General features: G+C 52.9%; 1 protein-coding gene across 2 annotated transcripts; it reads right to left on the bottom strand.

Moving 5' to 3' along the window:
• Positions 1-2,015: 2,015 nt before the first annotated feature.
• On the bottom strand, positions 2,016-13,340 carry Actr1b (actin related protein 1B). Of its 2 annotated transcripts, XM_051152787.1 has the most exons (11): positions 13,168-13,339; positions 11,470-11,534; positions 10,148-10,223; positions 4,905-5,030; positions 4,320-4,444; positions 3,964-4,180; positions 3,768-3,860; positions 3,508-3,682; positions 2,683-2,744; positions 2,462-2,502; positions 2,016-2,309 (listed from the first exon to the last, which is right to left on the bottom strand). In XM_051152787.1, exons 1-11 carry the CDS (start codon positions 13,213-13,215, stop codon positions 2,207-2,209), a joined length of 1,131 nt encoding a protein of 376 aa, XP_051008744.1. In that variant the 5' UTR covers positions 13,216-13,339; the 3' UTR covers positions 2,016-2,206. The 2 variants fall into 2 exon arrangements, with proteins under 2 accessions (XP_051008744.1, XP_051008745.1); XM_051152788.1 differs by lacking the exon at positions 2,016-2,309 and having other exon boundaries at positions 2,488-2,553; positions 13,168-13,340.
• Between the last annotated feature and the right edge of the window lie 922 nt (positions 13,341-14,262).

Genomic DNA, 14,262 nt, shown 5'->3' with positions numbered 1-14,262 from the left:
TAGTTCAGCTTTCTCAGCTGCTGTCTTTTCTATTACAGCAGCCTAGTTCTTACCAGGCCACCCCTGCCAGCCCCTGGGGGCTGTGTCCTAAAGAACGGTACAAGGGGGTCACTCCTGTGGAGAGGGCAGAACAGGACACGGGAAGGCCACACTTAAGGTAGAACTGGAAAAGATCTAGCGCAGTGCAGTTCCTGGAAGTGATCTTGTCAGCATCACACCAGCTGTTTTATTTTCCCAGGAAGTGGAGTTGTACATTAACAGGATTCTACTGAGCAGAGGGCTGCTGGCCCTTCCTCCCCGTGGCTGTATTTCCTCATATCAGTAAGGACTCATGAATATTTTATTATATGGCTTATAACTCATTACAGGTTTGAGGTGGTTACCCGCCCGCGCACGGTAGGTGACAAGCAAACACACTGGGTGGGCTGATTGGAGTAGGCTCATGAGCTAGGCTAGGGGGCCCTTAGTAGGACAGGATGGGTAGCAAAGGTACTGCCAGAGACCACAGACTTGGAGATGACAAAATGTGGGGCATCTGAGGGAGGGGCTCAGCAGTAAGTGCTGGACACAGGTGGCTGGGAGCCAGTGGTGCCGCAGAACCCTGCACAAGAGCTGGCTTGCAAGGTCCCTTAGCGAAGGTCTCTGTGTAAACTTTGATGCTGCGCTATGACCCTATGGCCACACAGAATCCCCTGCACACACACCTGATCAGTACTTTGGCCTATAGCTTTCAATACTTGGCTCTGATCACTACTCTTCCATAGTAACCACTTGTCACCTCGCACACAGCTAGCACCCTTCTCCAGGCCCTCTACACGCTGGCCCAAGCGGCCTCTTTGGTTTGTGTCACCGTGCCTTCCTTGCCAACCTCTCCAGCCTCACTGTCAAAGGCCTCCCTAAGCACTGGCTGACCTGAGCTCTTACAAGCCAGCAGGACCCAGCAATTGGTTCAGCCGTGTCAGCCCCACACTGTTCCAAAATGGGTGGAGTCTTGCTCCTCTAAGCTGAGTGGTCTTGGGGCCAAGCTGTCTCTTGTCACGTGTTGTGTGGTAGGCACCCACACTGACAGACTGCCTTCTGCTGCTTCCCCCGAGCCTGGTCCACTCCTAGGCTGCCCTCCCCTTCTCATGCTGCCCTCAGCTAATGAGCCTGCATCCCTGCCCGATCCTGTGCCTCTGCAGGTGCCCCCATCACATGAGAGGGCACTGAAGCTGGTCTCATTTGTCCTGTTGCCCTGCCAACCACTGAAGGCCTCAAGCTCCTGAACTATGCCAGTGTCATGCTGAGTTCCCTCTGGTCCTTCCTTTCAACATCCCCAGGGATGGGTGAGCAAATGAGAGCACATAGAGCCACAAGAATCAGAGCCACACATTGGGCTTTGTCCATAATTATTACTATAATGATTTATAAAAAGAATTATTTTTCAGGCAACTGTGTTAAATTACTGTTCAGATCTGGAGAGGGAGGTGGGGCCCTATCTACCCTTTGGGTCTGATTCCTGATTAAGTGGCTTCCCTTCAGGAAATAAAGACCATCAACCCCTTCCTGTTTAGGTCACCGAGGGAAAAGCAAGTCAATGTAGTGCTTTGAAAGGGAGGAGGCAAACCACAGCTGTGGCTGCCCATGGCTCTGATGCTCTGACCCGTGGCCACATTCCGTCGTTGGGAATGGAGGACTGTTCCCTAGTCAGTCCATATAGGACATTTGCCCAGAAAGACTAGGTGTGCAAGGGTCCAGGCAGGCCCGTCAGGCCGGAAAGAGGAGGTGGCACGAAACACACCAGTGTGCCTCACTACCCCATGGGAGCTCCTGGCTGCCCCTCGCCCCCAGCTAACTCCAGTGATGGAGGGGTTCTAGCCCCAGAGGGGGCCTGTCAGAGCAAATGGAGCACATGAGTGTCTGGTCTTGGAGCTTCAAGGCCAAAGTGGCCCTGGTGTGGTCACCCACACCAACTCAATGTTGGGTTCAATTCCTATGCTCCAGCTTGGGCCTGCCATCCATGTGGCTGCCTGTTACTTTCTGTGTGTGTCTGTGTGTGTGTCTGTTGAGCACAGGGGAGGGGAGGGCTACAGGCGAGCACCACCTGCTCCGGGGTCAGGGCATGCAGGGGACCCTAAGCCTAGAACATGAACCCAGACCAAAAAGGGTCAAGAGCTCTGGCTCCCCTTTCCTCCCTCTCTCCCAATATGTCCACCTTCCTTGGGCATTAGAAGGTTTTGCGATGAATCGCACGGGAGCCATCTTCTTCATATTCCTTTTTGGATACCCACATCTTCTTGAAGGTGTCCAAGGAAGCGAGGATGGAGCCGCTGTCAGGATAGAGGGACACTATTTAGTACCTGCATGCTGGGCCAGCTGCCACCCCCTGGTCCTCAGACGTCCCATCCTTTCACTTGGGAAAGACACCATCCACTCCTCTGGGCCAGTCTCTCCCAAGCCTTCTGCCTGAGCCCCTTCTCACCCGATCCAGGTGGAGTACAGCCGCTCCTGAGGAGCTGAGATCTAGAAGGAGCAAATGGTTGCGTAAACACCTGTCCTCACACAGCTGCCACTCTTAAACCCAAAGCAGTGAGGACATGAGTGCTAGGGCAGAGTGGAGAATGGGAAATGGGCTTGGAGGGGGTCCCATCTCAGAGGGTCACATCACCCAGCACCCTCTGCCCGGGAGGTTTTCTGTCTCACCTTGATTTTAACGTCCTTTGGGGCAAGCTTCTTTACCTCACTTAGTAGCCTGTCTCCAAAGCCTGTGGATACAAGGATGGCCAACCCTGGACCACAGCCAGCCTCCTTGCCATGGTGGCCTTTAGACCCTAGCTGTTGCTGTCCCTCTTCCAGCAGGACTGGGGGCCCATGATGCAGCACCCTGGCTGCAGTGGGTACAGCTTGCTCAGAGACTGACATGGGATGGATCTAAGGCCATGCAGCTCCACTGGCCCCATGTCCTCCCTCACGACTCTTTACCAAGTCACACTGCAAAGGCACAAGCTAAGGAAAACTTCATTTTAGAGGTTGATTATTGTTTTGGTTCTTTTTTTAAAGAGTGTCTCATCCTGTGTAAGCCAAGCTTGGCAATGAACTCAGGATCTTGCCTCAGCCTCCTGAGTACTAAAACAACAGGTGTATGCTGCACGCCTGGCGTAATTTAATTTTAAATTGAGCCTCCTAAAAAAAAAAAAAAAAAAAAAAAAAACTAGCTGGGTACACACCTTTAATCCCAGCACTCAGGGAGGCAGAGGCATGCGGATCACTGTGAGTTTGAGACCAGCCTGGTCTACACAGCAAGTCCAGGACACCCAAGACTACCAAACCAAACCACCACCACCAACAACAACAACAAACTACCCCTAAACCAAAAACCCAACACCAAACTAAAACCATCTCTCCTACCACAAAACCCAGCTCACTGGGTACCACCAAAAAGGTGATGGAGGTAGCACATTGTTGGCTCTAGACAGTGGTCGAGGTGCTAGCCACTATGGGCCTTGGTCTTGCCACCCCCAACAGTACCTTTAAAGAGTGTAGAGCCCCCTGAGAGCACAATATTGGAGAACAGTGTCCGGCGAAGGTCCATGTCGGACTTATGGATGGCGAAGGCCAGCACCTCATGGAGCCCCTCACTCTCATCTCCCACCAGGTCTGGCTGGAACAGCAGCTCAGGGGCCCGGAAGCGTGCAGGGCCCACCTGTGGAGAAGACACACAGGTTCTCCAAAGAAGCCGCCCTTCCCCGAGGTCAGCTACTACCCTAGAATCAGGCCTGGCCACTTACATCAAGTGTGCTGCCGTCTGGAAGGGTGTACTGCACCTTCTCGGTCTCTAGAGCCTCGTCCTTTTGTGGGTTGATGGACAGGTAGCAGGCCCGCTGTGTGGGCAGGTACACTGTTACGCAGGCTGCAGCAGGGCTTTCCTCTCGCGGCCTCCCCAGCCCCAGCCACACCCACATCCCCATGCTCTTTCTTCATCACCTCTTTGATGGTCCGGACAACCTCAAACTCAGCCGAGGTGTGAAAGTCAGCCCCTTCCTTGCGCAGCAGCAGCCTCAGATATCGAGAGACGTCACGGCCCGCAATGTCTACCCGCATGATGGAGTGTGGCATCGCAAAGCCCTCATAGATGGGGACAGCGTGAGTGACCCCGTCACCCGAGTCTAGAACCACTCCTGTTGTGCGTCCTGTTGCGTACCTGCCACCAGGTCAGGTGGCAGGTCAGCCACTGAGTGAGAGGACCTCTTCAACCCCGCAAAGGACCCTGGGATATTATTTTTACTAGTCTAGAAACAGGCATGGCGGGGATCAAGAGGCTGAGGGCTTCGGGTACTCACAGGCTGAGCACGGCCTGCATGGAGATAAACAGTGCAGGAACATTGAAGGTCTCAAAGAACACCTCTGCCGCCTTCTCTCGGTTCTTACTGGGGTTCAGTGGGGCCTCTGTCAGAAGAACTGGGTGCTAGGAGAGAGGAGGGAGTCACACATACACAAAGAAGAGCTAGGCCCTAACAGAGCCTCCCTGAGCTGAAAGCACCAGTGAACAGCCACCTGTCCCTCCTGAGGACTCCAAACCGAGGCCCTGGAAAATTCTGCCTGCAGCTGGAGAGATGGCTCAGCGGGTAAGAGCACTGCTCTTACAGAGGACCCGAGTTCAATTCCCAGCACCCACATGGCAGCTCACAACTGTCTGGAACTCTTGTTCCAGGGATCTCACACAGATATATATGCAGGCAAAACACCAACGTACATATAAAAAAATGCATTATTTAAAAAAAGAAAAATTTTGCCTGGCTGTCACTGACACACACACACACACACACACACACACACACACACACCACAGAAGGTCCTATCTATAGTAGACAGGGTGTGGGAAAGGACAGTCAGGAAGCCAGGAGCGTGCAGGGAGGGCTCCACACCTCCTCGGAGAAGGTCTGCAGCTGGTCCTTAGAGTACACGTACTGCCAGATGCGCTCCATGTCGTTCCAGTCGCGCACCACGCCGTGCTCCATGGGGTAGCGGATGGTCAGAAGCCCCCGGTGCTCCTAAGGACAGGGACAAAGGCGGACATAGCAATTGGCCTTCACGGGGCGCTGCTGCACACTGCGAAGCTGCCTCTTGCCTCTGTCTGTTGGGTTTCTCCCCGTTCTGAACAGAGGCTCCTGGAGCTCAGCTGGCCTCAACTCGGTGAGGACCAGGGAAGATGGCAACATGCCTTACTGAATAGTCTTTTGAGCAAAACAGCAGCCATTTTCATCAGGTCAGCTGTGCCTACTGGCAAGAAGTATCACAGACAGGCCTGCTGACTGAGCGTGGGGAAGGCTCATGGGCCCTCACCCAAGATTCCCCAATCATTTGTATGCACTTCTGGCCTAACTGTATGTGGCCTGAGAGGTGCCGAGTGCATAGGCTGGGGAAGGCTAAAGGGGTGAGAACGTCCCAGGTGCTTTGGGGTTTCCCATACTCCTCTCAGTAGCCCCTCACCCCGACTCTAAGTAAGCCCAATACAGCTCTCCAGGGTAAACTCTGATGAAACTGTACGATGGCTTGTGGCAGGAGCCTCAGCAGGAGGAGAAAGGCGTTATCTCCTTGGGAAGGAATTCTCCCAACACGCCTGGTAGTCAGCAGGATATGACAAGACAAGGATGAGTTTGGGGGAAGCACGGGCCCTGCTCCTGCTCCAGATGAGCAAGCAGGCAGCTGGAGCCACACTGAAGGTGGGGCATCCACAGCCACGGTTCCCTCCTTGTAGGTACAGCTACAATGGCCCTGGCCCTGTTCCTGAAGCCCAGAGAGAAGCTGCCCTGTGTGAGGGAGGGACTGCAGCCTCCATGTTAGCCTTGGATTGAGAAAGAAAGGCGGAAAGGAGGAGGAGAGAGTGGTGCTGGCTGCATTTTCTCACAGGTGGAGGACCAAAAGTTACACAACTCAGATCTGTGTTGAAAAGCCCTTCCTGAGATCTGAGGACAGGTGGATCCCTGTGTATCTGAGGCTAGCCTGGTCTATATGGCCAGTTTCAGGACAGCCTGGGGTGGGGGGGACACCCCGTTTTACCCCTTCCCTCCAAAACCCAAAAAACTATTTGGGCTCGGGTGGGTACTGGAACGAGATGTTCCTTGGTTCCTGGTAGCACCCAAGAATATCAAAGGCAACGAGTCTCAGGCCATGGAAACGGGCTGAAGTGGTGCAGCGGAAAAAGATTAAGTTTGACCAGAGTTGGGCAACTTCCTCCAGGGAACGCTGTTACATTTTTTCTCTTGGGGAAGGGGAGTACAGAGGGACCCAAGCAGAAGTCCTTAAGCAGCCAGGTGTGGCAAGTGGAGAGGCACCATCTTGGCTATAGCAGCACTATACTGCCAACCTGTGAGGTGAGTGGGCGTGACAAATCTGTTTCCCTTGGCCTTGGGTCTGGTCAGCTTGAGCCACTTGTGCCCCCATTGAATTCATAAAGCATAGGAAAATGCATCAGGAATCCATAAAAGTGCCCCACCCCCATGAGGAGGCTGGATAACTTACACAAACAAGTGGATTCGTTTGATGCTGTATTGGACCCCACTAACGTTCTACGTTATAGCCTCAGCTTTGGGTTTCTGAGAACTGATACTTGCCTGAAATGGACTCTGAGAGCACTTCAAGGTTGTCTTCACAACACTGGTGATCATGGGATGGTGACCTAGTGCCTTGCTTTGTCATCCTGGGCACCCCCAGTAGAAGGTTTAATTACACAGATGACAGAATGCTAACGCGAGTGCTCTGCAGGTTTGGAAGCCTGTCTGAAAGACTTCACAGTGCATCTAAGCGAGCACGGGCGGGAAGTCAGTTCACAGAGGGTACAAGGCCAGGCTCAAGGATGAAATTCTCGGCGGGGGGGGGGGGGGGGGGGCTCTATGGTTGGCTGAAGCACAGACAACACCCACTGTGCTGGCTGTTCTTATGTCAACTTGACACAAACTAAAGTCATCTGAAAGGAGGGAACCTCAACTGAGAAAATGCCAATGAGACCCAGCCGTGGGGCATTTTCTCAATTAGTGACTGATTGAGAAGGGCCCAGCCCACTGTGGGCAGTGCCACCCTGCCATGGCGGTCCTGACCTCTGTAAGAAAGCAGGCTGAGCAAGCCATGGGGAGCAAGCCAGTAAGCAGCACCCTGCATGGCCTCTGCATCAGCTCCTGCCCTGCTTGAGTTCCTGTCCTGACTTCTTTCAATGATGAACAGCAAGGTGGAAGTAAGTGTAAGCTGAGTAAGCCCCTTCCTCCCCAGCTTGTTTTTCGGTCATGGTGTTTTGTCGCAATAGAAACGCTAAAGGTAACAGAGAATTCTGTAACCACTGGTGCATGTAATGATTAAAGGACAAGTGCAGGGTACCTCGTGAGAGTGGGAACTAGACTTCAGGAGGCTCTGAGGTTATTAACAGCATCCCAGCGCTAGGGGTGGGTTGGCCAAGGCCTATGGGCCCCCAAACAGTGATGCTATTGGTTGTATGCCAACACTAGAGGGTAAGACCCTACTGGCTGAAATCATTGCATGCTTCAGCGGCAAAGCCTGGAACAATCCAGCTGAGACTATGTTGAAGAGTCCCCCTCCGCTGCTCAGCCTTATAGCAATGAAGGCAGCTGGGGAAAACTATGGTCCAAAGTCCTACTTGGTGGCAGGCCCGGCATACTACACTAGAAGTGCCAGGCAACATGTGCCGGCTAGTGAAATAATAGCATTAACTGTTCAGGATACAACCAGCTTTCTGATTAGACTTAAGGCCTGCTCCACAGACAAGAATTTACACCCTGTACTGTGAGTTCAGACAGAAATGCTCCACGGATAGGGAAAGTCACAGGCCCTAAGAAGGAAGCAACTGCAATAATTTTAAAATGAATGTGATGTGCCTGGTTAACGTGTTTACGAACATAGGTGCTTACTGCCGTCCGCTTCCACTGGGTGTCTTTGTGTTTCCTTTTCCCCGTTTTCTTGTGTTTTTGCAGAAAGAGTACCACCAAGACTATAGACTCAGAGATGGTCGAGGTGGTATGAGGGCTTGGTACTCTCTGACGCTGGAGTAAAGCCAGGTATTTATGTATCTCCAAAGCTCAGGGCACACTGCTGAAGTGTGTGTGTGTGTGTGTGTGTGTGTGTGTGTGTGTGTGTGTGTGTGTAGACTCTAAGAGCTGAAGGAAGGGGGAGAGGGAGAGAGAGAGAGAGAGAGAGAGAGAGGGTGTGTGTGTGTGTGTAGACTCTAAGAGCTGAAGGAAGGGGTAGTGTGTGTGTGTGTGTGTGTGTGTGTGTGTGTGTGTGTAGACTCTAAGAGCTGAAGGAAGGGGGAGAGGGAGGGAGAGAGAGAGAGAGAGAGAGAGAGAGGGTGTGTGTGTGTGTGTAGACTCTAAGAGCTGAAGGAAGGGGTAGAGTGTTACCGAATATAATAATCCAAGCAAAAAAGAAACCATTATCATCAGATCAACTGTACCTGCGTGCAAGAAGCCTTGCGAGCAGGCCTGCCGAGATTCCCATAGAAGAGGGGTTGGGGGGGGAGGTGTCACTGGACCTGCTATCTCTCCTGCCTGTACCTCCACTGACCGGCAGGTCTGCCCTAGCTGCATATGGTCTCAGGGTCTTGAACTGCTAGTGTATACAGGCTGGGGACGGCTGCGGGTTTCCCTTGCTCCTAGTCTCTGATTCCCCGGGGTGGATGGTGCTGGGATCCTAGTCTGGTTTCTCACTGGGGCCTCATAAAGAGCTATGTTTCTGAGAGAGAATTCTCGAAACGTGCCATATCCCACAGTCCCTCCTCTCACCCCACTGCTTCCCCATCACCGCCTAGGCTCTCTCCAGTGTCTCCTTCTGTACTGATCAGCGGCCACCTGCAGCACCCCAGCCAGTGCTCCTGTTACATCGTCCCTCCTGAGCAAAGCTGCAATGCTGGCCTCTTGGCCCAGCTCTCCAACCAGTCCTCATCTGTCTTCTACAGGATATGCCACCTCCTCCTGCCCTCAGATGTCCCTCTAGGGGACACTTAGCTTCTCTCACAACAGTCCCAGAGCCTCTCATCTTCCCTTCGATTCAGGCCTTCCTTTCCCAGGCCCTGGGACTGTGCCTTTGTTCCCCAGATGCCCACCTGGCTGCCCATGCTGGGCTGGCCCTCCTCTCATACCCTACACAGGCTCCCTCAGGGTCTGATCTGGCTCTGCAGTCCCCTGTGGAGGAATTTTAATCCAGTGCATCTTTAATCCCTCTGGCTGGAATACAGACACATCCTTAGCACACACCTTTCATCCCAAACAATGTAGGAGAGGTTAGTTTGTAGAAGGAAGCAGCCATGTTTGAAAGTAAGGTCTAACTGAGGGGGAGGAGACAAAGTGACGACAGTGAGAAAGATTTGACGGAATAGGTTATGCTCACAAGAACAGAAGGGAAAGAGAGGTGACTTAAGAGAGAGGAGGCAGTCTTATCAGGACAGTTTTACAAAGACAGATTGCAGAGAGAATGAGCCAGAGAACGAGAAGGAGCCGGAACAGACTGCTAGAGTTTGAGGCCAAGCAGTGCAATTCAGTCAGAAGCTGAGAGAAGCCAGTTTGAATCAGTCAGCTTAGTGAGGAGTTTGAGCCAGAATAGCTGAGTTGAACCAGCCAGCCAGTGTTTAGAAAGAGCTAGAAAGGATTAGCTTATTCAGCAGTAAATCTCAGAGGCCGAAAACATTCTAGGCCTAGGTTAGTAGATGGAGGCAGTCAGCCTCCAAGATGACAATTACTTCCAGTGAGTAAGTTACGTGCCCAGGTCAGTCTAGCCAGAGTGAGAAATGGCCCCAGTCTTCCTCAGAGGAGTGTCAGGCCCATCAAATCTAGGTGAATCTGATTCTTAAAGCACTCTTGGGGGTAGCTGAAGATGACTCTGAACTTCTGATCCTCCTGCCTCCACCCCTCCTGAGGACTGTGATAACAGGCTAGTGGTCTTAATCCACTTCTTTCTCCTACAGTTTCCAAACCCTGATCCTCAGGAATGTCACTTCATTTGCATCTCACAGAAGGGGGCTGCCTTGCCCCCCCCCCACACACAAATATACACACACACACAGCACTGAACAACTGAAGTTGAGAGGCACGGAAATCCTAGAACAGGTGCTCTCATCACCTGCCAGCTCCCCTGTGACTGAGGAACGCAACTTAGGGACAGTTACCTCTGCTTTCGGTCCAATGAACAGGTCTCCCTCCAGGGCTCCAGCCATAACCCGCATGTGCTTTGGCCGTCCCACACTGCAAGGACACAGAAGGTCAGTGAGATGGGCAGGTGAATGGCTGAACCTATGTCCGGGGAAACTGTAGTCCAACTGCAGAGCTCTAGAGGGCAGCCAGGGACGGCTGCGTGTGAGCGGACAGGACCCCTTCATGGCCTGGCGATAGCAAGGGTCGGCCATCTGTAGCCACAGTGGCTGAGCCCAGCCTCTTGTCTGCTGATAGATGGGGGACAGACCTAGGACTGTGCAGTGGCTTTCTTCTGTAGCCCTCCCCACTGCCAGGGCTTCCAGAAGACAGACTCAGTTCTTGGCAAGCACAACTCTGATGAGCTGCCATTCCAAATCGTGACCCACATTCCCCACACACCGCCAACGGCTTTCCCCGACACCCACCCAGAGTTCTGGATGGGAGGCTGACGGCCTCAGTACTCCAGGATGGCCTTGTCCCCAGACAGGCCTGCAAGTCTTTTTTTTTTTTTTTTTTGAGACAAGGTCTCTCTTTGTAGCCTTGGCTGTCCTAGACTCGCTTTGTAGACCAGGCTGGCCTTGAACTCACAGCAATCCGCCTGCCTCTGCCTCCCCAATGCTAGGATTAAAGGCATGCTCCATCATGTCCAGCCTATGGCTTCTGTAATTCTTAAAGCCACTCCAGGGGACTTGAGGGTCCAGCTCTAGTCTCTCATCTGTAAGCCACTGACAGATCCTTCAAGCTCTGGGAGGTGCTCCAGGCTCCAGAGGGAACCTTCCTAGTGGGCACTCAGGGCCGGGCACTCCAAGCTCTCTGGAACAGTACCACCCTGGAAACCCTGTCACCACTAGCACTACCTTGGGTGTGTGTGGAGAGGGAACAGTTCCTAGAGGCGAAATATAAACAGATGAAACCATTTCTGGGGGTGGGGGTGGGTATTGTTTAGCTTTCTGGAGGCTAGGGTTCACCCAAACCCATCATCAGAAAAACCTTTCCAGGGATGAAGGGGTGACTGTGTGCCCTCCCCCAGCTCTCTGTGGGAGTTTTGCTCTTTCCCTAGAGAGAGATTCCTTTTTATTCCTGCTGCAGCCATTACCACACCCCATCCCCAGGGCAATGCTGGCTGCTTCTCCTCTCAGGCTCCCCCAGAAACAAAGGTAAGACGCTCTCTCACCCAGACCTCACCAGTCTGTTTCCTCTTATGGGCAGAGGGGGGACTTGCCCTCAAGAAGGAAACTGTGACACCACAGGGCCCCCAAAGCCAATCAGGCAGAGCTACTGCCCCAACAACACTTACTAGTTTGGAAAACAGTACTTAGGAATCTGGTCTCCTGCAAAGCCAGCCTTGATCACCCCTGAACCCTGCAAGGAAAAGCAATGTTTAGCTCTTACTATTGACTTCAGATGCAGCCAGTGTCCCCAAGTGGAGAGAGCTGGCAGTCCCACCAAGGCTGGCAGGAAGCAGCCTAGAGAACAAGATCACTTACAAGTACTGTTAGTTTAAAACTAGGAGGGATGCTGTGTTTCCTGCCATAGGGATTCTTATTGGCTAGGGTCCAGGAAATCAAGGGGGAGGGAAGATGAGAGGAGATGTCAGGGGCATCTCCTGGGTGGAGGTTATCAACAGTTACCGCAGCAGAAGGGAGCAAGAGGAGAGAAACCATTACACACCTCCTCCTCTGTGAGTGCTATGGTAGTTCCCGTGAGAGGAGGGACACAGCTACATGTCAAAGATAGCTAGATGCTACCTCAGTGTCCTTCTAGTCAGGAGTCCAATCCTCACCAGCAGGAATGGTGCACATACTGGGCTCACTGGGGGAGACTACTAAGTGTGTGGAAAGACTGGTGTCTTTCTCAAGCACCTTCCCTGGGTAGTAAGAGGAGAGCCTGTCCTAGTCCCTGCCCCAGCCTGGAAGCTGGACCTAGGCTTTCAACAAGAACCTGGCAGACCTTCCAGTCAGCAAACACGTCACCTTCTCACACCCTCTGCCCACCAATCTCTATCACAACCTTCTGGGTGTGCAGAGCAGAAATATGTACAAGATACCAGCGAGGGGATCTAAGCCCACAGGGGACCAGTCAGGTGCCTCTGAGCTTATAAACATGTTAGCCACCAAGAAGGAAAGTAGCCCGATGCTCACTGTAGTCTGCCAGGACACCAGTCTGACTGCAAGCACACCCCCAAGTCCGGGACTAGCCTCCCGGATAAACAAGTTATGATTTAAAGGAGCCCACACGTTGGTTCCAAAAAAAGGCAGCCACAAAGGGACTCCATCCGGGGATCACGTGGGAAGGTGTCAGCTCCCAGAAAGAGCAGAATTGTGTCACTGTCAAAAACTCCAAGGCCTACACACTAGAAGCATCAGCTCTAGGCACAGCCACAGAAAACCCCAGCCACGTCAAGGCCTCTGAGGCCAGACATCTCCTAGAGCAGGCGAAGGCAGGCAGAACCCAGGCGCTGGAAGACAAAGCCGTGGAAACGGGACCTCTTTCCTTCCAGGCTGGCAAACAACTACCCCTAACTGCTACTGCTCCGTCCCGGGGAAAATGGTCCTGCACGTTCAAAAAGGGAGGGAGGTTAAAGAGGCCACCATGTGGTGGCCGGTAGAAATTAACATGCGGCGTTTGCCTCTGGGTGCAGCCCCATGGGAAGTGTTGCTAAAGATCACCCGGCCCTCCAAGCGATAAGGCCAGCAGTGTTCAAAAGGTCAAATGTCAGTAGACCTCCATCGGGCAGCCAGAGCTGACCACCAAGCAATGAGCCGGTGGTCGAATTTGCCCAGTGCTTCTACCCAAGACAGACGCGTCCACCGGCCTAGAGCACCAAGGACCGCCTAGCGGCATCCAGCTGTCCAGCACATCCTGGGCTCCGAGGGAGGAGGTCCCGAGAGCCACCCCTGGCCCCCGCAGGGCAGCGTGGTACGGGCCACTGCGCGCCGCCGCCTGCGACCCCTGGGCGGGTCACAGCCCTCCCCCCGCAGCTGCCCGGCCTCACATTGTCGATGACCACGGGCTGGTTGGCGATGATGTCGTAGGACTCCATGGCCCGGCCGAGCCGGCCCTGCCCAGCAGGCGGGCTGCAGGAGGACCGGCGGGCTACAAGGCGCGCAGGAGAACCAGGACCGACCCGACTCTAGACGTCGCGCCGCACCCCTCCCCCCCCCAGTGCGCTGCCTACGCGAACCCGACCCCGCGGCCAATCACAGCTGCCAACTGACCTGATTGACGGCCGGCGCTCCGGTGGTTGCTGGGGGGAGGGGGCGGGGCCTCTTGAAGCCGGTTAGCCAATTGAGACTGCCCGGAAGTTCTTCTTGGCTACCGGGCGTTGCCAAGGTAGGCTGCGCGGCGTCAGTAAGGTGATGTCATGGCTGGGCTCTTAAAGGGGATTCAGGCGTTGAAAAGGAGCTGGTGGGTCCGCTGCAATTGACAAGTTTCCTACTGGAAACATGTCTTTTAACGCGATACCGGTGAGCATTCCTTCTCTTAGGAAACCAGCCTTGACTATTTCAACGGGAGAGAGTCAATTTAGTTAGATTTATTCTTATTTGTTAATTTTGGTTTTTAGAGGTACTATAACACCCAGGCTGGCCTTGAACTTGTGATTCTCCTGCATCGCAAATGCTGCAGTTACAGATATTCGCTATCATACCAAGCAACAGTTTTGAATTTAATAAAGTCCAAACCTTAGGTAAATGATAATTTCTCTTTATTTTATTCTAGAAGTATTATTGATTTAACTTACGTTTAGTCCTGTGCTTAATTTTGAGTTAGGTTTTGTAAGTGTATCAGGTAAGCATTGGGGTTCGTTATTTTGCACAAGCCATCAATTTATTCCACTATCATTGTTGAAAATAATATACTTTTGGGCTGGGGAGATGGCTTAGCAGTTAAGAGCACTGACTACTCTTCCTGAGGTCCCTGATTCAAATCCCAACACCCACATGGCAGCTCACAACTGTCTGTAACTCCTGTTCCAGGGGACCCAACACCCTCACACAAACAGTCATGCAGTCAAAACACCAATGTACATAAAAATTTTTTTTAAATATTTAAAAAGAAAATAATATGCTTTCTGGTGATGAGATGAGAT

The sequence above is a fragment of the Acomys russatus genome, chromosome 11, assembly GCF_903995435.1.
Source record: "Acomys russatus chromosome 11, mAcoRus1.1, whole genome shotgun sequence".
NCBI classification, from domain to species: Eukaryota; Metazoa; Chordata; class Mammalia; order Rodentia; family Muridae; genus Acomys; species Acomys russatus.
This window is presented reverse-complemented; position numbering and strand designations above follow the sequence as displayed.

Excerpts from the sequence above, each read along its gene's own strand:
- Actr1b (XM_051152787.1), bottom strand. The coding sequence starts at position 13,215 with ATGGAGTCCTACGACATCATCGCCAACCAGCCCGTGGTCATCGACAAT. Across the intron at positions 4,445-4,904 it reads TGCAGACCTTCTCCGAGGAG|CACCCAGTTCTTCTGACAGA; the intron begins GTGTGGAGCCCT and ends CCTCTCTCCTAG. Across the intron at positions 2,745-3,507 it reads GGGCTCTACACTCTTTAAAG|GCTTTGGAGACAGGCTACTA; the intron begins GTACTGTTGGGG and ends TTGTATCCACAG.